Source organism: Mytilus californianus, unplaced genomic scaffold, assembly GCF_021869535.1.
Source record: "Mytilus californianus isolate M0D057914Y unplaced genomic scaffold, xbMytCali1.0.p SCAF_9, whole genome shotgun sequence".
In the NCBI taxonomy this organism is placed as follows: Eukaryota; Metazoa; Mollusca; class Bivalvia; order Mytilida; family Mytilidae; genus Mytilus; species Mytilus californianus.
Window position 1 is genome coordinate 21,704,601 of NW_026262745.1, and position 27,896 is coordinate 21,732,496.

A 27,896-nucleotide genomic window follows, 5' to 3' on the forward strand; every position below is an offset into this window, starting at 1 on the left:
AATAATAAGGTGAAGGATTGTGTATTGAGTTGTATAATTAAGGGTCTATTTAATTATGTATTTCAATTCAATTCAACGTTTTATTAAAGTCTCATCTCTCAACAAGTACAATCATATTTATAAATTATAAAACAATACTACATAAAATGAGAGCCATTCTATACAGAATTATAAGAGACTATTGAAATGCATAGATATAATACATTAAACAATATTAATAAAGTACTATATACAATAAATAAAATTTTTACATCTTCTTAAAATTAAATAACAGGCTTTGGCACACACATGTATCATATTTACATCTCTGAATAAAAATACTAATTTATGGTTGAAAGACTGATGCTGATTAGTAATTTGGTCATTATGATTGGCATCTAAGGAAGTGGGACATTCTAATCAAGGTCCCATCTTGTCTCTGACTGTTTGATGATCATGACAGTTGTCAATCATACTGTGATGACACTGGTATCATATCATTACTCCTACCTATGGTAATTAAAATGACAAAAATAGCTGGCAAATTGACAAAACTAAAGACAAACATATAATCAAAGCATCGTCGATGTTGTGATCCAGCCATATTCATAGCTAGTCTGATATTCTTTCTGACCATACTTTTTTCAATATTTTTTTCTCTTTTTATTTCCAGTCTTACTGTAAAATTTCTATGTTATTGTCCAAAGGTAGGGAATTTCGCAATATTGATGCAAATATTGATATATATATATTGATATTTCAATTTTAGACTCTGTCAGATTTTTTTTTTTTTAAATATTTGCAATTTAATGGAATTGACATGAATGGAAAGGGAAATCGTCAAACAAGTAATATATTCTTTTATATGCCATTATTAATAATTGGCTTGATAATTTCCAGAAAGAGGCCTTGGAAATGCACTTTCTCAACAACAAAAATTTAAAGAAATAATAACTATTTTTATCTAAATTGGTGTTCATTCTTCATTAAGAAAAAATACATTTCCTGTATTCAAATTTAAATGTTCAAAAACCTAATGCGGAGATATTTCCAATTGCTGTTAAATAGCAATATAATGGGATATAAATGTAGAACAAACAAATAAATTTTATTGCAGAAAATGCTCAGGTAAGAGTTATGCAATTTTGTTTATTGTTTCAACCAAATTTCTGATAATTGTAACTAATTAATTAGAACTTGAGTATTGACTTATGTCAGATGATAATGACACTGACTTTACAAGTAAAATAAAATTTGCTTGCATTTTTTATACATATTTTTTTTCATTTTTTGTCTTTTCTTTGAAAAAAAAACATCTGAATATCATTCACCTAGCTAGCAAAATTAACTGAATATTTTAATGTAGTGTAGATCAAAATAAATAATACATTTGTAGGTTTACTATTGAGATCAAGAATGTGTGTATTCAGTTAGGTGTATTTAATTATGTAACAGGTCATGAGATATTAACTGTGGTGAATTAAGACTGGGGTTGTTTTCAATTTATACACCTTTGAGTGTAATTATTTGAAAATCATGACAGTTGATAATCATTCTGACTCTTACTTATCTATGGAAATAATTTGAGTAATACCATTTCAAAAAAGTGTGGGAATCAACTTAGATATATTAATACACATGTTGACCCAAATTTCATTGAACAATAATTTACACAAGCATAAGATACTAATATAATACTTTCAAAATTCTTATCAACTGATTCAATTGATGTACAATACTTTTTCAAATTAATTCATAAATAGTAAATCATCATAAATTTTGATTTACAAAGGAACTATATGCAAGTGTATATCTAAAATAAAAGGGTTGTTCAACCAATCTTTTCTTAATTTAAGGGCAAATAACATGTCAAAAGTTGGCAGTTGATGATTAAAATGGTGTAGAAAGTTTCTGCAAGTCATAAAAACACATTATAAGTTTCATGATATGTCTTCAACTTAGTATTCAGCACCATCTCCAAAACCAGAGTGATCGCATAGATCCAGCATGGCTGAATCAAAGTAAGATGTGGTATGAGTGCCAATGAGACAACTCTCCACTAGAGACCAAGTGACGTAGAAGTTTGGAAGTTACTTGAATAAACTGCTCCAAAGATATAACCCACATTTTTCACAGTTCATATGTACATATGTAAACAGACATGAGAATTATAGGGAACTATATTTCAGTGTGTATAGATTTAGTATCTAATCAGTGCTACTTCCTGTTTTAAAGATGGGTTCCTTAGGAAAGATTTGGAACAATAGTTCCAATCTTTCAAAAAAATTATGATAAAAATTTAGGGGGTAAAATAAGTGCCCCTCCCAATAAAAAAAAATCTTTTTTGCAAGGTAAATGTAAGTTTCTGTTCATATGTAATCAATTATGCCATCAGATTCACCAATTTGTTAATTTTGTGTGTTGTATGCATTTTCAAACTAGACCATGTGCAAAACAATTGTTAAAATTGTGACTTTCAATTCTGACCCCTTCCATCAAATTTTGCAAACAGTGTAGCTTTCAGAAATTTGACCAACATACATGTAGTACTTTTGAATACAAAATTGATTAAAGATTAAGAAAACACAAACTTGTAAGATAAATCAATGTTTTGCTTTACTTTATTTTCAGTCAGAAGTTGTGTTGCTAAACTTTTTTTATTAGTGCATTTTCAATAAGCTAATTACACCTATAAATTGTTTCATAGATGTATATATAGAAATGTATGTAACTTCCAATTAAAAAAAATTCACACAAGGTATATCATTAAGGTGTAATGCACATACGTAAAAATCAACTAGATTTTAACAAAAAAACAGACGAAGGTAGGGATAAATGAGCACTTTTGAAAAATATTATTATAAATCAATTTTCCTTGAATTCAAGCTTCAATATTTTGGTATTTGTCAATTTTTAAACATAATAAATGCATATCTCAGTAAGTAAAGGCATATATAATTTAGGTCAAAGTTCATGGAAGAATAAATTGCCCAACTTTTACTGCAGAATGTCCACCGATCGACACAGCTGTAACTGTTACATGGACTGGTAACCCAGTGGTAGCTGACACAGATGCTGGTAAGCCAAATGTTATACTAGTATTACTGGTTTCTTGCCACTGTATAATGTTCACACCTGCTTGAGCAGAGCCAGAAGACACTTCATAGAACAGGGCATCATCACTACTAAAGATGGTGTCCCAGGATACAACCACTTTGTTATCAATCCAGTTGAGTTCCAGGTTCTTTGAATCTAAAAATAAATAAAATTTGTTTTAGTTAGGCTGAAATGATAAAGATTAAAACAGCACAATACAAATAATTACTCTAAAACATTCCTCCCTATTTAACATTTCATTAATTCAAGGATAATTATATTTTTTGTTATATTGTATGGTGAAACAACATTTTAAATAATTTTAAATTAACTTTGTTATCAATCTAAATGAGTGACAGGTTCTTTTAGTCTAAAAATAGATCAGACTAAACTGATAAAGATCAAAAACAGAACAAATCAAAACTTGTGAAATTTATCTTAGAAAAAAAAAACCATGTCAATAATTCAAGGATTAACCAATTATTACATTATTTTTTATATGTACGTTGAAACTACATTGTAAAATGACTAAATTATTACCAAACAGCAAAGCAGTTATCAATGTTAGAAATGTTAGTGGGAAAAGGGTAAGTAGACTTGTGTATGGTGTAATGGCGTATGGTATAAGTTTAAAGTTTACATCCTTAAAATGTTGTAGCCCAAGTAGTTATATATCCTTGCTTTTAAATTTTTGGTTCGGAGTATTCCTGTGGGAGATAAATCCAGAAAAGTGCCTCAGACACACAAAGTTAGCAAGTGTTCATCAGTCTTAAATTCTGTCTGTATAATACAGACATATACCAATAGATAGCAAACAGTAAATCAACAGTTCCTAAATGAAACATTATGTAAGTTTGATGAAACTCCTTTAAAGACATGACAGTGCCATATAGCTTACTGTGCAGTATGGGTTTTGCTCATTGTTGAAGGATTTACGGTGAACTGTAGTTGTTGACTGCTTTGTCATTTGGTCTCTGTTGGAGAGTTGTCTCATAGGCAATCATATCACATATTCTTATTTTTATATGAATTAAGTCAATTAGATTTGTATAAATGTAATAACAACAGCACCTACATATTAACCCAGCTATGAAGGTAACACAAATACAATATGTTAACAGTTTCACTTACTATCAACTGTGGGTACTGATGTATCTACTGTTGAATTTGCCTTTACTTTGCTGCTGAATTTATACAGTTTATTGACTGCTTGAACAGAGAAGTCATATGATCCTTCTGTTAATGTCGTCTCTGTGAAATGTGTGTACAGTACATCTTGTACATCAGCAAAGAACATTGACTCTGACAAGCCATCCTTGCTGTAAAATATCTAAAATGGAAACCTATCTATGTATCACCATTACTTTTTAATCATTCTTATGCAGATTTAAACAAATAATTTTTTTTATCAATAGGTAGCAAGCTAATTATGTTGTAAAAGATTAATACTTAAATGTGTGTCAAATCAAGCAGTTTAAGCCTCAGTTCTAGTTTACCTAACAAGAACACAGACATATTAACTTCAAATATATATCAAATAACACACAACTAGTTTGAAAAGTTGTAGGCAAAATAAATTCTAGGAAGAGGCCACGACAGCCTACAAATTCACTAAAAAAGGAGTCAACTTATAAAGTAGAGTGCACACACTGAAATGTCTCACCTGTCTAACTAAATATGATTGAATTTTTTTATGAACGTCTAGATCATTTAAATCTACATGTAGATATCAATCACATACACTAAACATTATCAATGATTCATAAAAATAAGTCAGATGAACCCTGTCAGACAAACATGTAAGCCTAACATTCATTCTATCAACCAAATGCAGTTGAGAAATCAAGAAAACTTAACATTGACCAATAAACCATCAAAGGAGGGTATAGTCAGGGAAAACATTCAAATGAATACCAACTAAAATATTATGTCAAACCAAAAAACCATACCTCATCATACAAGTTGGAGGTTAAGCTAGCTATAAAACCAGGTTTAACCCATCACTTTCTTCTGAAAATGCCTGTACCAAACCAGTAATATGACAGTTGTATTTCACTCGTTCTGTTGATTGATAACGTTTGAGTTTGTCAGTTTTCATGACCTTCCCATTTTTTTAATTTACCATGGAGTTCGGTATTTTGGTTATACTTTTATACCTTATAATTTAGTATTGTCAAATCGAACAGCTTTGCATACCGGTTACTCGGATAATCTTTCGACCGATTAACCATTAACCAGTAGTTTAAGTTAATGTTTGAAGGCATTATCTATAGTACCCTACAAAAGTACGTTTTTATGATACGATAAATTGAAGTTTATCCTTTGGCATTACAAGGCTTGTCTGTGAGCATTCCTGGCGAAGTTTTACTTTTAATAATCCAATTCTGTTGTATCTACTATGACGTTTGTAATAACTTCAGATTGAAAAGATAAAAAATCTTCTTGATCTCAACGAATTGAAAATGTCTGAAACCATTGATTCTTTCATTTTCTCTTGATGTCTCAGAAAATAATGTGGTGTGTTTCAATTTGAAAAGATTAAGTGTGTTACTTGTACCATCAATTATACATTAATTCCATTCACTTAGATTTGCATTTCACCATTTTTGCGTTAATTGGCATTTCTTTTAGAGTATCACAAAGAGGTTGCACATTCAGATGTTACAGGTCTACGCAATATTAAATCAAAAATGAAACAATGAATTAAATCGTAAAATTTAATCGGATTACAACAGTTACTGTTAAAAAAACATGTATTCTAATTATGTTTACTTAAGATCTTGCCTAGAGCTGATAGACAAGCTGTCTTTGTTCTAATTAATTTTATGTTCTTAAGGTTAACAATAGCAATCAATATACTGGACAATTGATTTGTCAAAGTAGTTACCACAACGATCATTTTTAAATTGAACAAAATTTATTGATAATTTCAATATATATTTATATCAAATCTATTAAAATTGAAAAAAGGTCTGGTTAACTGGTTAGCGTTTTTAGTATTTGATATTTGGTCCTTCCAATGGTTAACCGGTTAACCGATTAACTGTTGACAACACTACTTATAATACATATACATTAAAATCTGCACTTATGCTACATAAGATTGAATTTATCAGTAACTGGCTTTAATTCTCCTTCCCAAAAAACTGACAAAATAAAATAATTTCCTCTTATATTGAATGAGAAAAATAAAGGATTTATTTTACTTTTTAACTTTTATCTTACATATTCTTTGTAAATCACTTAATAAAAATATGATCTTCTTGTTTACCTGTCCAATTAACCCCAAAAAGCAGCTAGAAATAAAATAAACTGTTGACACAGAGATATGTCTTGTCTGTTGGCATAACATTCAGAAAAAGACAATCTGATGGACAGAAACATTCCTTATTAATTCGAAGTCGCTGGACTATGAGCTAGTGGGCAGGGCCTGAAAATGGTTGACAAACTGAGATGTAGAGACAGTAATGTAACTTTATAGAAAATATTGTTGTCTATTTAAGTAGTTCCTATCAAACTAATTTAAGCAGAAAACTTAACATTGAAAATAGCTAATTAATTCAAAGTCACTGGACCATGTCCTAGGGGAAGGGCCTCAAAATAATCGTCAAACTGATATGTACAGATAGTAATGCAACTTTATACAAAATATCATTGATCTATCACAAGGAGTTCTTATCAAACTAACTTAAGCAGAAAACTTAACAATTGTTGACGCCGTCATCATCGTCGGAAAAGCAATCCCTACGTCTCGCTTTCCGCGGCTTTTGTTGCAGGCAAGTCAAAAAAACTGAAACTTGCTTCTGTAAAATATAAATGACAAGTGGAAGTTTTAGAAAGGTACGTGTAAAATTTCAACTTTACCTTAAATGTTTCTACACCTATATCATCAGAAAATCCTGTCCATTTAAGTCTAATATTGTCTGTAACACCCTGTTTATTGATTTGTGGAGTGTACTCTGTCATGGAGAGAGGCATGGTTTCTACTACTGCTGAGGCTATAGATGGAGGCTTGTTTGATATCTTTACTCCATCGGAAGACAGAGTAGAGATTAGGCCAGCCTTATTTTCACAAGTCAGAGTGGTATAAATTGTTCTCCCTATCAGTGCATTGTACGGAAGTTCTTTGTATGCAGACAAAGCTGTGATCACTGTGTATGGTAATAACTCATTTCCACCAGGCTGGTAACCTACACAAAACAAGATATATAAGTCATTTTTCTTAATATTTGAAAAAACACAAAAACTTGATATTGACAAATGAATCATGAGTCAAGGTAAGATGTACCCTGCCAACAAGACAAGTTCACCTTACAATCAATCCATACACTAAATATGTATAGTTTCCCTATTGCGTATAGAATGTAAGTAACAAACCTAAACACAAAAGCATAATGAAACATGAAAATATATAAGTAAATCTAAACATATCAGATATTAGATTTACTAAATTAATCCAGATATCCTTCCCTAATGTCTTACCTATGACCACTTCTTAAGATACTTGATATTGGATCTACTATAGTATTACAGATATCTACTGCTTCCCTGAAGTCTTACCTTTGACCCATTCTTAAGATATTAAATATTGAATCCACCATTTTCCAGATATCTACTTCTATACTGGTTAATCGGCAATTTGTACATTTTGCCTTTGATCTTTTAAAGACAGGACTTGATACTCGAGAAATATTAGGCAATGAGGTCACATATCAGTGCAGCAACGGCATGTGCTCAAGTCCATTCGCATCAATTTATCAATGAAATGCACGCGACTTCATTCAAACAACCGAACAACTAGGCCCAAAGTTTTGTACGCTTTAAAGTACTTTTGCTAACTATTTTATTTTACTTCAAATTCTCAAACAAAAAAATCTGCAGTTAAGACAAATTGCCGATAAAAAGAATAATGGCGTTTTATTTTTAGATACTAACTTCATCAGCTTGCCCTAACGGGCTCGCTTGATATTCTTGCTGATAAAGTCAGTATCAAAAACAAAAATGCCATTTTTCTATATGTCTTAGGTATAAACTATTTTTAAGATATTAAATATTGTATTAACCATATCCATATATCTACTGTTTACTAATCTCATCTGTAACTAATTATTAAGATATAAGATATTGGATCAACTATATTTTTCCACATATCTACTTCTTCCTGATGACTTACCATTATTCAACTCTTAAGATATTAGATTTTGGATCAAACAATTTTCATGATATCTACAGTTTTAATAATGTCTTACATGTAAGCCATTTTTAAGATAATAGATATTGGATTCACCATATTCCAGAATATCTACTGTATTACTAGTCTTATCCATATGACCAATACATGATATTATATCATATCAATATCTTGATCCAACATTCTCCCCCAGTTATATACCACTTTACAAATAGTCTATTCTCAGGACAGGATATCCGAATCAAGATCCTCAATATCTAAGGTAGCTAATATTTAAGGAAAGTCTTACCTACAGCCCATTTACAGAACAGGATACCAGATTCTGGATCTTCAAAGTCCCAGTTTGCTACTATTTCATTAAATTCCCAAGCATCTTCATCTCCTCCTGCAATTTTAATTGGTCTCCATTTAGAATATGATTTTCTGTGTTGTACATTGTTATTTGTCTTTGAAAGTACATTTTATTTTTGGAGCAGTGGGGTATTGTTGTTGGTGTTGGTTTTATTACTGTCTAATATCTTTGGTAGTTCTTTATATCTTTTTAATGCATTTCTTTTTTAAAAATGTTGAATCTAGTTTTTTTTTAAATACAAAAATCTGATTAAATATCCCTCACATCATTATCAGACAATGCTTAATTAGTAGGTACAAAACATCCAATTTAACATAAAGAAAATTCGTAAGGGTTCCGCGGAACCCAGTGTCTCGCCTACTTTTTCTGTGAATTGCAGGCTCAACAAAAATGAGGAAGTAAATCAATACAAATATTCCTCTTGATACTATCTTTTGATTGTAATAAGCTTCTGTCCAAGTTTGGTAAAAATCCAGGATAGTTTATGAATCTAATAAATGTTTAAAAACTTTAACTGCAGACTGAATGTAATGTTAACTGGAAGAAAACAAAATTTCCTTCTAGATACTAGCATTTGATCATAAATAAGCTTCTGTCCAAGTTTGGTACAAATCCAAAATAGTATAAGAAAGTTATTAAAATTTCAAAAACTTTAACCACAGAGTGAATATTTGTGGACGCCGCCGCCGCCGCCGACAGAATGTAGGATCGCTATGTCTCGCTTTTTCGACTAAAGTCTAAGGCTCGACAAAAATCTTTAAAAACTTTAACCACAGAGTGAATGTGTTGTTTCCTGGCAGAAAATCTAAGTCCATGTCAAAGTAAAATACGGAAAAAATGGAATTTTATTTTTACAACACTTACTTCTGGATACTATCTTATGATCATAAACAAGCTTCTGTCCAAGTCTGGTAGAAATCCAGGATAGTTTAAGAAAGTTATTAAAATTTTAAAAACTTTAACCACAGAGTGAATAAAATATTTCCCGGCAGAAAAACTAAGTCCATTTATAAGTAAAATACGGAAAAAATGGAATTTTATTTTTACATAATTTACTTCTGGATACTATCTTATTATCATAAACAAGCTTCTGTCCAAGTTTGGTAGAAATCCAGGATAGTTAAAGAAAGTTATTAAAATTTCAAAAACTTTAACCACAGAGTGAATATTTGTGGACGTCGCCGCCGTTGACGACGACGGAATGTAGGATCGCTATGTCTCGCTTTTTCGACTAAAGTCGAAGGCTCGACAAAAATCTTATCATTTTTTTTTCCTTGTGATGAAATGAAAAGATTTGCTAAAATTGAATAATCCTAACCATACAAGATACACTAATATGATGGTAATTACTTAATAAGCTTGTCCAAAATTGTATGTACATTAAAAAAACGTATGTTAAATAAAAAATACTTTGGGAGAAATCCCTCTGTTATCTGAATTACTAGTCACAAACATGTCATTCAAATGAATCAGCAGTTGATCCTTCATACAACTAGAGGCTCACCTGTGTTGCTCACCAGCTTCTTCAACAATTGCCACTTTTTTGTAAAAATCATCATTAAAGGGGAATAACAGTAAAAAGAGTTAACTGACAATTTCAGTGATGTTGATGTATTTGTAGATCTTATACTGCTGATCATATTTCTTTTTTAAAATTTCTATTGACTTTTATAGTTTTCAAGATAATAGGCAAAAAACACAAAAAAAAATGTGAAAAATTATCATTAACGGGCAATAACTCCAATAAAGAGTGAACTGAAGATTTCGACCATGGTGGCTTATTTGTAGATCTTGTCTAGCTGATCATTTTTGCTGTTTAAAGTTCCTATCTATCTATTATAGTTTTTAAGATAATAGGCATATATGAAAAGTTTGGAAAAATCGTCACTAAAGGGCAATAACTTCAATAAGGAGTTGACCAACGACTTCAATCATACTGACTTAATTTTAGATCTAGTCTTGCTGATCATTTTTGATATTTAAACTGTCTATCTGTTTATTCAAGTTTTCAAGATAATAAGCAAAAACACAAAAAATTGGGAAAAAACGTCATTAAAGGGCAATAACTTCAATAAGGTGTAGACTAGTAATTTCGATCATGTTTGACTTATTTGTAGATCTTGTCTTTATGATTATTTCAGTTATTTAAACTTTTTCGCTATCTATAATAACTTTCACAATAATGGGAAAAAATGAAAAAAAATTGTAAAATTTGTTGTTTAAGGGCAATAACTCCTATAAAAAGTTGTTTGACAGGTTTGATATCATCATTCTAAACATGTTTACCCTGTCAGATTTTTTTCTATCTTGAACGCTTTTCAAGATAATTGCCAAATATTGCATTTTACCCCTATATCCTATCTTTAGCCATGTCAGCCATGTTGGTCGACAGGCGGGGTCATCGAACAAGTTTTTCAAACTAGATACCCAAATGTTGATTGTGGCCAAGTTTGGTTCCAATTGGTGCAGTAGTTTCAGTGGAGAAGATTTTTGTAAAGTTAACGGACACTGATGGACAACAACGATGGACCAAAGACAACGGATGCCAAGTGATGAGAAAAGCTCACTTAGCCCTTTGCGTCAGGATGAGCTTAAAAGGAGTTAAGGTATTATTGCTTTTGAGATACCTATCCAACAAAGATATATTAATTTCTTTTCTTCTTTCTTATTTTTTCAAAAATATAAAACATTAAATGTATTAAACTTATACATGACATTGAGATAGTTTGTTTACCTAATCCATCATTGACATATTTGATGTCAGGTGGTGTCAGATCTACTAGTATTGGATCAGAGTAAGAAATTCCTCTCAGGTCTGCCCCATTCGTTGCTACAGCTGTGATATAAATATATGTGTTGTGCACCAGCGTCACATTGTTGTTAAACCCAAAGTTCATCAATCCTACACTTTTGAATGGCTGTATTTGTGTTCCTCCAGATGCATAACCTGAAAAATGGGAGCAATAGAATCAAAAGTGGCCAATTACAAAAATATAAAAAAAAACAAGTAACAATTACCTAAAAGTAGTTAAACATAAACCTCCCACATTAACATGAAATAATAAATCTAATACAAATAAAAATGTAGTGGATAATGCAATTTAAATTGCTTTTTAGGGATTGATTTAAAGTTGTAAAATTATAGCACAGACAAATATAATAAAGAATACAGTGAGTATATGTACACATATGCTTGTCTAACCCTCAACTTTTTCTATATATATGAATGTTATCAATTCAATTAATCAAATGTACCATGCACTTGCCAAATGTATCAATGAGAAACAATCATATTGTTAGCAATGGCCGTCATGTTGCATATTTGATAGCAAATATATGTCAATTGACAGAAACATTGCTAACCTTGCTCGGGAAATAAAAAAAACCTTTATGTTTTAAGTCATCTCGCCATCTGACTCCCAAGTGCTAACAATTAATGGAATGTGTATTGACAAAGCCCAATTAAAAACTTCTAAAATAGAAAATTTCATTAAAAAAAATTATAATTATTACTAACCTATTGCCCAGCTGTAATCTATGACTGGAGATTCTGGATCGGTAAAACTCCATGACCCATGTATGGAACTCCATTCATGTAAATATACCACATGACCAATCACATGACCACCTGATGATGCTGTTGTCAAATTCACCTTCTGCACTGATAGATTATCTATAAAAATCCCTGTAGTCATGTCCATACTACCAATAGTGATATTAACTTGGTCATTTGTAGCTTTGAAATAGAAGGTGTGAGCATGCCAGGAAATTTCTGTCCTACTATTGCCCTCTCCATGTCCATCATGGCGATATGGTTTTGTATATATCAGAAAAATTTGTTTGTCATCACCAAGTTGTATGAATCCTTCTTTGTTTGCTCCTACAGAATCTGTTATGGGTAAATGACTTGAGAAAAAGGAAATCTTGTAAAAACATCCAGCCTTGATTTCAACAAGTTTTTGCTGAACATTTCCTCTGATGAACAGAAAAGACTGACCGTCTTTAGCTAAATTTACTCGAGATGATATAACAGCCATGCATGTTGATAGATCTGGTATCCATGACAATGGGTGGTAACTATTAGAAATCAAACAAATATCTGTAGTGCTAACATTATCCCATGAGACTAGATCACCACTTGTGTCTTCAAATGAAGGATTGTCTACAATGTTCTCATCAATATGAATGAATTTTTCTGAAAGAGGAGGTGTTTTATCCACCATGGCACCATCTGAGATGACAATAGATGATGTTCTTCCTATATTGTCTACAGCATAGACCTTATTGTATATTTTTGTACCTGTAATATAATTATTGATGTAAAATAAAAATAATCTTAAATAAATCATATGCAAACAAATTTTTTTATTTTTGAGAAAACTTCATTGAAATTTGAATGAAAATAACAGGCATTGACATACCAAAATGACTTGGCTACTGCATCTTCTTTGTTGACTTAAGGTCAATTAACTCCAAGCAAAAACTTCAAGGTCATTAACTGTTAAAACAAAAAACATCAAGGTCAAATGTAAGAGTTACACGTTCTTTTTTCTATGTTCATTTAAAAGAAGTGCATTTATTGATTTGGGATAAGTGACCTACCATCAGGGATAACTGTTGATAGGTTACGAGATGCAGAAACATGAAGTCCAACATTAGTCCAAGGTAAAATATCACATTCTGATTGACTATATGTTCTATGAACAAATGTTGTCACCCCAACACACCATTGGTATGACTGAATACCAGACTCTGTGTCTATAAATCCACGCCAATGGGCTTCCAATATGTCAGAGGAGTTCTTATATTCTACATCCAGTCCTCCTGTATTCAAAATAAACAAAAATCAAATTTACTTAAATAGCTAGAAAACTACAGGCAATTTTATATACATCTATAAAGGATCATGGAACATTTTATAATTGAGATAGGGTCTTCTAAATTTTATACATATTAAATGCATATTTTCATGGTTGACAGATAATAAGACTTTCTGTCAGGTAAATATATACAATGAATATCTGTAGGCAATTCAGTATTAGAAGATACAAGTACATATATAGAATACTGTAAATTCAGAAATTTTGCCATGTTTTTATAATTGCGAAAATTTTGACACAATTGGTTTTGCTAAAATAAAAACTTCCATTTCAAATTTCGATAGCATTATTTGTTATGAATCATTCACCGCATTCGTAACAGTTAATCTCCCAAATCTGATCATTGTTCAGCATAGGCAATATAAATATACTAAAGAATTTCTGAATTTACAGACATTAAATTCCAGTAATTTAACCATAGAATTGCACATTAAATACCAGTAATTTAACCATAGAATTGCACAGTTTTAATAAAAAGACTACTATGAAACTAAAAATTTGGTTCATATAAACCATCAACCTGTTAAAATAAAAAGAAATCCCTCTATAGTCTTCAGTGAAAACATTACCAACCACACACAGAATCCACCATATAAATTATGCATTTAATAACCCCCTACAAATTTTTTTTAATGCCAATATTTGAACTACTCTGATTTAAAAACAAAATCATACTATAAAGTAGAATAAGGACTCGTCACACTATAAATATGTTATATTTGTCATACATATAACTAGAATTAGGTGATCTAGTGATTACAAATGCTCCCTCCTTTTTTTCCACTGTATGGTCCATTGTGATAATATTCAAAAAGGTTATGTCAAGTTGTATATGCTATCGCCAAATAAAACAAACGAAAAATCCACATTGTTTTAATAAAAAAATTATGGGCATAATCTATAAAATCTCTCAAAATCCAACGTGTGAAATTGTGTTACAGTAAAATCTAAAAAAAATTTGTGATGTGGTACTTTAGTAATTACCATCTGAAAACCAACAAATCTTAACTTTAACTATAACTAAAGATAAAACTCTTGAATCGTAAATGTCAAAACCTAAAACTTTTATTTTGACCTGTATATTATGGTCCATGACATTGTTTTCAAACTTTTAAAAAAAATTGGTAAAACTGGTCTCTCCGTATTAATAGAGTTATTTATTCATGATTTTTAACATTTTTGCATCTTTGGATTAACATGCAGCTGTTTAATACATGCATGGTAATGATTCATCAAAAGTCACTTTAAGGGATATTAAAATGCCAGCATAAGGCATAAAGCATAAAAGCATAAAAGTTCTATTCAAAGTCATTTGTAAAAGGACAATTTAACATCAGATCTGTGGAGCTTTTAACTGACACAAACAGAAGCATTATGCTGTAAGTCTGTTTATCCACTAAGACCTTAAAATGTGGATGGTATTGACGAGTCTAGAGATGTATTTTATGAATGAGTTATTCTGGTTGACCTGAGGTCAATTGGTGTAAATGACAATATTGAAATATTGGTTCTTACTGTGACATATCAACATACGCATTGTGACATACGAAATGTATTGGAAAATCGTCTATAAGAACCATGGACTTACCTAATCCATCATATACAATCCCAGCAAATGGGTCTCTGTGATCTATAATGAATCCATCTGACGTGGATGTAGTGTGAACACCAGCATAGTTATAAGCTATGACATTAGAATAATATTTTATTCCCGGCGATAAGTTGACTCTAGACATGTTGAATCCTTCAGCTGTCCCATCTAAATCTGTGGGTATGGTCAGAATGTCATATCCTTTAAGAAAAGAGGGAGTTATCAATTCAGAGAAAACAAGATTTTAATAATATTGATTTCTGAATGAATAAAGTAGAAGATACCTACATAAGAATGCTGTCCAAAAAATTAAGACTTTCTAGATCTGTTTTATTCATATTAATTAACATAAAGACCTAAGAACGGGTTCAATCAGTGTTTCTATCATAACCTCTATTTTAGTTGCAGTATGGGAAAAAACTTTGATATGATTTATATACTAATGTACTCCTTGAGAATAAGCCAGTAGCCAGTAATTCATATTTGTCCAAAATATATGTCCAAGACTAATTCAGATGTCGGTATCATCGAAAAATGTGTCTGATAACATAAAAATCTATATAGACGGCTGATGTTGTGTTTGCTGCGACACATATAGTAAAAGGTGCATATTGATATAGTCCGTATCATCGATGTTGAAACTACACGTGTCTTGGACATACCTCAGTAAATTCTCATTATAACTACTGGATACAAAATCTGCTGATCAAAATCATTATGTACTTACCACCAGGAAATGAACTAATATAAAGTTTGTATTTCTCAATTGTGGCTGCAGCATTCAGGAATTTGTTCTTCCACATAAATGTTATAGGCTCCCCTATTCTCATGTAATCAGCATCCTTTACATTGGTATTGAAAACTTTTTCTATCACCTTTATATGAAAGTAGAAATTGATTTCATCAATGAAATTAATGACATGATGAAGTCAATGGCATAAAGTAGGATGTTCCTATCTTTAGCATTCACTAAAATTCATTGTTTACACAATCTTGAAAATAGTTCTATTTTTCACTAAATAAAATCTATTGACTAAGCAACGAGTCATATTAAAAAATTGTAAAAAGTATACTGCCTCTCATTCCCCTATTCCTTACTATCAAGTGAAAAATGAAGAAATTTGGTTGACACAACAGACCTTGAGTTAGCAGCTTAGAATGGTACAATCATCTGATATGAAATTCAATACACTGTTACATTAGATATTTATTGACATCATTTTTTATTGTCCCACACACCACTTCCCTCTTTTTATTTTCATGATGATTGAAGTAATTTGTTATATTGGATTAATAGTTTAGTTATTTGTTGGTGGACCACTGTTTTGTTTACTTTAGCTTTTGTTAACTATCTCAGTTATGATTATACTAATTACCTTAATTGGAATTTAATTTTGCATATAAACTGTGGTTAGTCTGCCTAAACCTGAGTTATGTTTCATATAGATTAATATCTATCCTGCCTTATTGCCTTATGTTCTAATTGGCCGCTGAATCCTTCAGGTGTATCCAACCATGATGTGTGACAGATATACAGTAGTTGTCGTCTGTTTATGTAGTTCATACGTGTTTCTCGTTTCTCGTTTTTATATAGATTAGACCGTTGGTTTTCCCGTTTGAATGGTTTTACACTAGTAATTTTTGGGGCCCTTTATAGCTTGCTGTTCGGTGTGAGCCAATGCTCTGTGTTGAAGGCCGTACCTTGACCTATAATGATTTACTTTTATAAATTGTTACTTGGATGGAGAGTTGTCTCATTGGCACTCATACCACATCTTTCTATATCTATATGTCACTTCAAGTGTTGGCAGGGATTGTGTGCCCTTAGATAGGGTAACTCATGGGTTGGGGTGAGATTAATAGCATAGCCATCAGATGTGATAAAACAGCGGGAAAGGGGGGAGTACTCACAGCAAGTACACAAATTATTGACACTACTGGTGCCTGATACATCACAATAATACTGTATGTCTTAAACACAGCATAGTCATCAGATGTGATAAAACAGCGGGAAAGGGGGGAGTACAATAATACTGTACATCTTAAACATAGCATATCCATCAGATGTGATGAAACAGTGGGAAAGGGGGAAGTACTCACAGCAAGTCCACAAATTATTGACACTACTGGTGCCTGATTCATCACAATAATACTGTACATCTTAAACACAGCATAGTAGTCAGATGTGATAAAACAGCAGGAAAGGGGGGAGTACTCACAGCAGCTCCTCTGACTGTTGCTAAAGCTGGTGTCTGTGTCATCACCACAATACCATCCGTCTTAAATACAGCATACATGTCAGATGTGTACCATATCCGTACAAACACAGAATATTTGATTGTATTTTCTAACAACTGTTGATCTGAAGATATAAGCATTATAACTTTAATTAGACTGGTTAAGCCGGTGGGTGTTCAGTCAATATGTACAGAACAGATAGTGAAAGCATTATATATTAAAAACAGTTTCAGTGTTTTTCATTTTTTATTTTTACAATTTTTGTTTAACAATTTACAAAAGAATCAACATTTCAGGATGACTATCAATACCTGCTTTAATTGATTGTGGGATTATTTCTTGTTTTTTCAGCTTTTATTATTTGTGTCATTGACATTCTTAAACACAGCATGCTTACCTGCTAACTGAAAATTTATTCTTTATTCAAAATGTAATAAAAAGTGTGTACCATTTGAAAAAAAATTTCAGCTTAACCCTTGGAAAAATGTTACCCATAAAATGTTCATGGCAGTGGTGGAAAGGTGGTAAAAGAAAAAATCACTATGATAGTGCAGTGTATGGTCATGAAAAAACACTTTTACATACTTCAAAAATTATGAATCATCTGAAAAATGTCCTGTGCAGTGTGTTATACTCTGTTGGTATGGTGTATTCTCTAGTACACTATTAAAGATAGCAAGAAATTGACACAAAACAGACTTTTACTACATACAAATATTCAATCAAATTTCTAAATTTACAATAAAATAAACTCCATATAATGCCTACCTGGTCCAACAGTGAAGACAGTATCCATTAGCTGACCAGCATCCTGCCAAACCTTGTCCTCGACTGGGTTATAAATACCAATTGGCATTGTATTAACTGTGTAACCCACACTCCATTCATACCTTTAGGGTAAAAAAAGCAAGAATTTAAATGTCTGATTGGTGATCAAAATAAAGTGTGGAATCAATGAGGTAGCAATTTATACAACACAAGTTAACAATATCAGAAAAAATAAAGATCTACAGTAATACCTCAAGTGTCCTCATTATATGAAAAACTCAAAGGCATCAAAAAGCTTTTACAATGCTGGGAGTATAATTCTACTGTTGAATAAAACTTAAACAGTTTAAAAAAAATATATAAAATAATACAACTATCCACCAGATTCCAAAAGATATGGATATTGGAAACTTACCATAGGGGTTTAGAGTGGAACTGTTGAGATATAATCCATGAAGCTCTCACCACACTGTCGGATGCTGTTACATTGAATTGGACAAACTTACCATAGGCAGCACACTGTCTGATGCTGTTACATTGAATTGGACAAACTTACCATAGGGGTTTAGAGGGGAACTGTTGAGATATAATCCATGAAGCTCTCAGCACACTGTCTGATGCTGTTACAGCTTGGTCACCAGTGGTATAACCATTTGTGTCCTTAACTAACAATAATGTGTACTGTGTACCGGAAAATACACCTGAAAAATAGTGTGTTCAAGAAAATGCAATGTGTTCTTTGTACAAAAATGTCTGGAAAATACACTATATATATAATGAAAATTTAAGACCCATAAGAAAGTGAAATAGAACTATTTGTGCGCAGCTTTTGTTATAAATTGTTAACACTTACAATCTAAATAGTCAAAAGTAGAGATGTTGATGAAATTTGACAAAATTTTCTGGATTTCTACCAAATTCAAGCCAGGGAAACAGAGTGCAGGCTTCAACAAACTTAATACTCTAATCAAATATGTAAAATGTTATAACATACATTATGTTAAAAGATCTTTCTTGTAGACCCATGCACTCTATGTTTCTAGTCTAAAAAATCAATGGGAATTTACGTTTTTTTTGCATGGAAAATCAAAGGAATGTGTGCTATTTGTGATGGCATGAAAAGAAGGAAAATACGAACATTTTCAACAAAAAAAAGTATATTTCCTACCTTGTCATTGTTTAAAGTATGATTCCTTGTAATCTTGGTCAATAAATCCTAATTTGAAATTTTAACTACAAATAGGAGCCATTTTAGGGCCTTATCGCACCTAATCCTTTCATCTGCAATCTGTATAAAAACGACTAGACCTTGATAAAAACTTCCCTATTCATTTGCAATAAGCCAAGAACACTACACATATTCAGAAATTTTAATATAAATTAGATTCCTTTTTTCAAGCTTGTTTTTTTCTAGAAGAATTTAAGATTAAAGTGACTAATCATACTTACTATCTGATATATCAGTACAGTTATCAAGATCTGGATTAAATGGACATTTCTGGTCTTGTGGAGAACAAACACAATGGCCTTCACAAGATAATGCATCACATCTTCTGACCAAGTCCAGGTAGCTCGGTGGAGTCTTTTTAAAAGCTGAATGAATCATGTGACTTCTTAAACCAACCTGTATAAATCATATTTCAGGTGTAAGTGGGTCTTTTATTGTTTATCTCTATTCAAATATTAGCACAAATCACACAGAAAACGATATGAAATAAACTATAACTAATCGTCAAAAGATATTACAACATAAAGCTACATTAAATTGTAGTAGAAAATATGCCGTTTTATAATACACAATGTATTCCAACTAGTGATTTTATTGAAAATGGTTTAATTGAACATTTCTGGATAATATTTCCAGAATAAATGTTTTACAGTGTTTTGACATGATTTGAGGGATTTATAATAAAATTGAGAATGGAAATGGGGAATGTGTCAAAGAGACAACGACCCGACCATAGAGCAGACAACAGCCGAAGGCCACCAATGGGTCTTCAATGCAGCGAGAAACTCCCGCACCCGGAGGAGTCCTTCAGCTGGCCCCTAAACAAATATGTATACTAGTTCAGTGATAATGGACGTCATACTAAACTCCAAATTATACACAGGAAACTAAAATTAAAAATGATACAAGACTAACAAAGGCCAGAGGCTCCTGATTTGGGACTGGCGCAAAAATGCGGCGGGGTTAAACATGTTTTTTGAGATCTCAACCCTCCCCCTACACCTCTAGCCAATGTAGTAAAAACAAACGCACAACAGTACGCACAGTAAAACTCAGTATAAGAGAAGTCTGAGTCCGATGTCAGAATAGGAAACAAAAGAAAATAAACAAAATGACAATAATACATAAATAACAACAGACTACTAGCAGTTACTGACATGCCAGCTCCAGACCTCAATTAAACTGATTGAAAGATTATGTCTTCATCATATGAATATCAAGTACAATCCCTCCCATTAGGGGTTTAGTATCATACCATCATAAAATATATGAGAAGAACATAACCCGTGTCATGCCAACAACTGGTTTTAGAATAAATGTGTTTAATTCCGATGCATTGACCCTATAAGTGAATCAATATTAAAGCCAAAATATGCAATCTTTAATGACCTGACAACAGTATCGTAACTATATCCCTTCTTAATAAGTCTGTTTAAAGGTTTTGTTAGCTTTTGAGGTGAATACTGGACATTTTTGTGCTTTGTAAAGAATATTACCATAAAAGATTGGATGTGAAATACCAGAACGTATAAGATGTCTGCATGTTGAGTTATATTTACGAATGATGTCCTTGTACCAATGATAAAATTTAGTAAATGTTTTGACTAGTTTATGATATCGAAAACCCTGGTGTAATAATTTTTCGTTAATACATAAATTTCTCTCGCTAAAATCTAATACGTTGTTACATACACGAGCGAATCGTACAAGTTGAGATATATAAACACCATAAGATGGTGACAAGGGAACGTCGCCATCTAAAAATGGATAATTAACGATAGGAAATGAAATATCATCTCTTTTATCATAAATTTTTGTATTAAGCTTCCCGTTAATGATATAGATATCAAGATCGAGGAAAGGACAGTGCTCATTGTAAGTATTAGCTTTATTTAAAGTAAGTTCAACAGGATAAATTTCTTTAGTATACACACTGAAGTCGTCATTTTTGAGAGCCAATATATCATCCAAATATCTAAAAGTATTGTTCAATTTTTGTATCAGATGTTGTTTCGATGGGTCTTTGCTGATTTTAGTCATAAATTGTAACTCATAACAATACAAAAACAGGTCCGCAATAAGTGGTGCACAGTTAGTCCCCATTGGAATTCCGATAACTTGACGATATACGGAATCTCCAAAGCGAACAAAAATGTTATCAAGTAAAAATTCAAGGGCAGATATAGTATCAAAGCATGTCCAATTGACATAGTTCTTTTGTTTGTTGCTACTAAAAAATGACCTAAAAGAGTTTGAACATATGTATTCGCATTCCGACTTTTTAAATGCCCATTTAATTAGGTTAATAACCTTAGTTCTAAGGCAATTAAATAATTAATAAACTGGAGATTTCTAGACAAAATATAACCTTCATGTCCTACCAATACAGAAGCTCTGGCTCTGACTTACCTTATTAACAGCCCACAGTGTAATATATACTTCTTCATACTCAGTCAATACAATGGTCTCTATTTTATGCAGTTGAACTTTGCCCTCATCACCATGGTCTGTGTTGCTATCTACATGGATATACTTGGTTTTAAGATCCTGCCAAACAAAAGTGTTTGTTATATTAAAGTCATAAAGCATTGTTGTTCCTGTTTTTTTGTTCATTTTTATGAAATAAATTAATTGGGTTAATTTATGATATTTTGTTATCTTTGATACCATGGATTGATTTATTATTTTCGTGGGTACCAATTTTTGTGGATTGAAGAAAAACTATACTTTTGTTGAAACTTGAGGACATGGATTTGCCAAAGTTTCCATACAAGCCTATAGTAAATTCATAATTCATTGATCATTTAAGTTTTCTTCTACCAACAAAATTCACACAAAATGTTATCCAACTACTAATAATGAATTCACAGTATGTCACAACTTGTCAGTCTTAAAAAAAAGATCAAGGTGACTGTTCATAAAGTAGACCCTAGGGTGACCTCTATTCTTATGAATGTGTAATTTATGATGCCTATTCAAAACCTCCTTGATATGTATCTAGTTAAAAAAGCAAAATTAAGTCATGAATCAAACTCTTACAAATGCTGATGAATTATATATTGCCAGCTGCCATTTCTTTTTCAAAGGTCAAGAACTCTAAAAACTTGCCTTATAGTCAGATCATATAAACTTGCCTTGGAGTCAGATCATAAAAACTTGCCTTAGAGTCAGATCATAAAAACTTGCCTTAGAGTCAGATCATAAAAACTTGTCTTAGAGTCCGATCATAAAAACTTGCTTTAAAATCAAATCATAAAAACTTGCCTCATAGTCAGATAAAAAAAAACTTGCTTTCTAGTCACATCATAAAAACTTGCCTTATTTAGATTCTTGGCCATGTAAGAGGTTCCCACAGTGACCATATAATGATCTATTTGTGAATGTATGTCACTGAAACCAAGCCAGGCAAGATACACAGCATTACTTCCATAGGTCATCCATCCATGTTCATTTCTGGAGAGATCTGGATCTGAAGCATGGTCAGTACTGACTGCAAACATTCCTGAAATAAACAGAAGATTTACTGAAACATATGTTTGGCAAGATCTGGGTACAATGAATGGCTCACAGCAAACATTCCTGAAATATACAGAAGATTCACTGAAACATATGTTCCGCAAGATATGGGTACAATGAATGGCTCACAGCTAACATTCCTGAAATATATAGAAGATTCACTGAAACATATGTTCCGCAAGATATGGGTACAATGAATGGCTCACAGCAAACATTCCTGAAATATATAGAAGATTCACTGAAACATATGTTCGGCAAGATATGGGTACAATGAATGGCTCACAGCTAACATTCCTGAAATATACAGAAGATTCACTGAAACATATGTTCCGCAAGATATGGGTACAATGAATGGCTCACAGCTAACATTCCTGAAATATACAGAAGATTCACTGAAACATATGTTCCGCAAGATATGGGTACAATGAATGGCTCACAGCTAACATTCCTGAAATATACAGAAGATTCACTGAAACATATGTTCCGCAAGATATGGGTACAATGAATGGCTCACAGCTAACATTCCTGAAATATACAGAAGATTCACTGAAACATATGTTCCGCAAGATATGGGTACAATGAATGGCTCACAGCTAACATTCCTGAAATATATAGAAGATTCACTGAAACATATGTTCGGCAAGATATTGGTACAATGGCTCACAGCTAACATTCCTGAAATATGCAGAAGATTCACTGAAACATATGTTCCGCAAGATCTGGGTACAATGAATGGCTCACAGCAAACATTCCTGAAATAAACAGGAGATTCACTGCAATATATGTATTGGAAGATCTGGGTACATTGAATGGCTCGCAGTAAACATTAGTACATATATAAAACTCCAGGTTAGAACACTACAAATACTCCCTGTGATGTACCTGATAAACACAAATCCACACTGCAACAAAATGGTATCCCCCCTCCCCTCCCGAAATCCATTGACACAAATCTCTGGGTGGTGAAGTGTAATCTACAAACATTCCTTGTGATGTATCTGATAAACATACATCTATATTGTAATAAAATGATATCCCCCTCCCCTCCATCAGTTGGTTGATACAAATCTCTGGGTCATGGAGTGACAAACATTCCCTGAGATGTAGCTGAGATACAGATATCTGCACTGTTAGAATGTACCTGTCCCTTACCTCTCCTTCTATCCAAAGGAACAAATCTCTCAGTGGTGGAGTGCTATAAACATTCTCTTTCAATAAACATACATCTATACTGTAACAAAATGACATCCCCCACCCCTCCCTCAGTCATAGATACATACCTCTGGATGGTGGAGTGCTGTCTACAAACATTCCCAGTGATGTATCTGAGATACAGACATCTGCACTGTTACAAGTAATCAATGTCACATAGTATGTCACTCCATCATGTAGATCTAAACCAGTAAATACATAGGACCTGGCAATACCATTGACCTAGGATAGATAAATGAGGAAAATCCTTAGAGCAAATAAACATTATAAATATAAGAGGGTAGAAATGCCCTTTACCATCAGGCGTCAAACGGTCATTTTCGGCTACTGTTAGCGTCAAATTGGTTAAAATTTTACCATGATTCGTCAAAATATCCTTATCATGATTCGTTAGAGGTCTCAAATAATTATGGTTACAGTTATTTTTAGAAAAAATTTAGCGTGATTCGTCAAAATCAGTCGATTTTTTTATTGTCAAAAAGAAAGTGTACATTTTATCGTCATGCAACAAAAATTACAATTAACGTCATTTGGCAAGAATTTTTACCGTTATTCTTCATGAAGGTACCCCCATTACGACCCTCATATAAAGATTACTGTTAGTAATATTGATGTATTCAAAAGTTGAAAACTGCAATCAGACATGTTTGATGATAGTCTGAAATAATAAGAAGATTTGGTATAATTGCCTATGAGACAACTGTCCATGAGACTCCAAATGAAGTGGATGTAAGCAACTTTTAGTCACTTTCAACAATGAGAAAAAACAATACCGTATAGTAAGGTATAAAAAGCCCCTGTTGTACATTGTTCATTTCTTATGAAAGGAGTATATAGGATCACAAAAGGGCTAAAATTGGCCTTAAGATTTGAACGGTTTTTAATTCAGTCCAAAGTTTTTCAAATTTCACATAGAAATTGATTTGATATTACTGTTAATACAAAATAACTTCTTTTTGCATCTCACATTATAAATGACGAAGTGAAAACCTCTTAAGTATGCATTATTTGTGTTGTATGTCAGTTTTGGTACAAGTTTTCCATAATTACAACAGTTTTAAGCATAATTAACTTTGGCCACCATACCCGATCCAGATTTTTTTGTTTGTTTAGGGATTCAATCTTAACCATGGCACAGAATATTTTGGATCATAGGTTAATTGTGGCCAAAGTTTTCCTAAAACTTTAATGTCTGCAAAATGCACTAAATTTTGGAAATTTTGACAATATCTCCAAAATGTGCTGACTTTGGAGCCTATAATGTACTATTATGAAGAAATTTGTTTTACTTAGCATTCAGGCATTTGGAATAGACCAATTTAAGAACCAGATTGTGGCCTTTTTGGTATTTTGCGATAAAGTCAAAATTCAAGGCCATATTTTGCCAATAGTGAACCTTGTCCTTAAATAGTTTTACAATCAAACAAGAGAGAACATTGAGCTAACTTACTGACTGTGAAGATAGCATGAATTCTCCTCCAATATGAGATTTGATTGACAGGTATTGTCTCTTTATAAACGATTCTGCATCCTCAACTTCCCATTCAACTTTCATCGCTGTCCTATATATTTGAGTCATTTCATTGATTCCAAAGTCGTTTGAGAATGTCGTTCCTTTTGACAGAACAGGTGGTGTATCATCTACACTAAAGCCACTTGATGATGACTCTGCCCATAACCCTATAAGTAAAACATATACAAATCTGATTTACATTACATGTTCTGCTTTAACATTACTTCCTTGTATATGGTGCCATATCCTCTAAAAAACATCTCTCGTAGTACAGAAAACTATTTAAAGATTAACTTTCTGAGGAGAAAAAAGTATGTGACTCAAATCAATTTGAAATAAACAACATGACTAACTAGTGCCACTGGTGGAGCAGGAACTATTTACCATTCTGAGCGCCTCATTTCTGATTAAAGTAGCTCAAAATTTAGTTTTCTGTACAGTGGTTTGTGGACAGTTGTTAGTGTAATATTTCTATCTTTTGGTCATGGTATTGTCTGATGGTATTTTCAGTCCTTCTTTGTCTTATGGTTCTAAACTATCCCTTTGGAATCTTCTCCCCCTTTTTCGTTATTATAAATCACAAAATCAGCCAGGTAAATAAAGGCAACAGTAGTATATGGAAATTTAAAAAATTAAATTAGAGTTTATACATATTATGATAAAATCCTAGGCAACAGTAGTATACTGCTGTTTAATAGTCATAAATCAATTAACCAAAAACAAATCCGGGTAACAACTATCTTGGCAGGCTCTCCTTGCAAGTCTGTGGAGCCTTTATATAAAAATGTATCAACAGGAATGGGGAAAAAAAAGTGGCCTGCTAGGTTAAGCATAAATTTTTGTGATTATTATTGTAACAATTGTGAGATGATGGGATTCGCAATAATAAAATCTATACTTTGGAGTGTGGATTCATTATTATTCATTGGATACTAATTTTCGTGGATTTCGTGGTTGCCACGGAACCACAAATAATTTAATTCCAATGTCCAACCAATTACAAATTTTGTTTAGGAATTTATGCAGACTTTGGCAAAACCACAAAATTAAATATCAATGAAAATGCAAGTTTTCCTCAATCCATGAAAATTCATTTAATTGGTACTCACAAAAATATATAAATCCACAGTACCTTAGTTCGTTAAGAATTTTTTTTGCAGCATTTTCTGAAAATGCAATAATAAATATCACACTGTTCAGCAATCGCAATAGTCTATGCATGCAAAATTTCTAAATTTACATGAGTATAAATGTCAAAATAAATACACACCTGCTTTATTATAAGCTCTGACTGTTATAAATAGTCTGGTGTTTGTAGGAAGGTCAAGGTTATAACTAGATGAGTTCAATAATGCTGCTGTCTCTGTCAAATGAAGCTGTATAGTAGGCACAATATCACTATAACCTGGCTTTGTTCCTACTTTCCATTCATATTTCTCCAGACCAGACTGGGCATCATCAAATCCATACCATTTAGCTGATATAAAGTTCCTGTAACAAAAGGTATAATTAACTCTATATACTTGGGGAACAACCATTTAACTTCAAGGGGGGTTATGGTTTTTTCCTAAAAAAATATTCTGATCCCCAATTTGATGGAAAAAAATATTGTGGTCAAGCAGATGACAAAAAAAAATATTCTGAATCCAGATTTTCCCCATACCTTATAGTATTAAATTTTGAAAAAAATAATTTAATTGATAGCATCTAAAAACTAAAAGAAAATGTTCACGCTTTTTTCTGACTCAGAAAAAAAAAACCATAACCCCCCCTTGAAGTTAAATGGTTGCTCCCTTATAGTTTATTGATGGTTTTTCAATCATGTGGTGTTTCTCAGCTACAATCTCAACGAAGGGCAACAGCCCAAAGAGGTGATGTAGTCTAGAATTATCCTCCAGTTTAAAAGATCATAGATAACCTGTGTATTGCTGTTTTCCTAGGCTAAGTCAATGACATATAGGCTCATGACATCATACATTCAATTTCTACTCCACTGAGAAAACCCATACCTCTATAGAAGCGTGATAGGTAAAATTATCATACAGAGAGATCAAAGGAAAATTTGAGAAAATAGAGATTAAATAAGATAAGTATGGATGTATGCATGAACATTTCATACATGCATTGTGGAATCACATAAACCTCTTTGAATGCTCATTTTCTAAAGAAATTTCAAAAGAGATGTATGCCGTCTGTTTCGACTGTGTATGAAACAAACTTACTTCAGTGACTGATATTCTGTATCGTAATATCCTGTTCCATCTTGTACAGTGCCTGGTGTTGGTGGACTGTTGTCAATAATAACACCATCTGATGTCACAGTCGTACACAT

General features: G+C 32.2%; 1 protein-coding gene across 1 annotated transcript; it reads right to left on the reverse strand.

Moving 5' to 3' along the window:
- Positions 1-66: 66 nt before the first annotated feature.
- LOC127715814 (uncharacterized) lies at positions 67-27,896 on the reverse strand. The gene is made up of 19 exons (XM_052221951.1): positions 27,787-27,896; positions 26,835-27,055; positions 25,502-25,731; positions 24,120-24,273; positions 22,641-22,825; positions 21,733-21,870; positions 19,545-19,719; positions 18,652-18,796; positions 18,096-18,217; positions 17,309-17,451; positions 15,817-15,964; positions 15,087-15,290; positions 13,221-13,442; positions 12,136-12,918; positions 11,353-11,565; positions 8,556-8,651; positions 6,940-7,265; positions 4,207-4,405; positions 67-3,231 (listed from the first exon to the last, which is right to left on the reverse strand). The coding sequence occupies exons 1-19, from the start codon at positions 27,894-27,896 to the stop codon at positions 2,951-2,953; spliced, it is 4,095 nt and encodes a 1,364-aa protein (XP_052077911.1). The 3' UTR covers positions 67-2,950.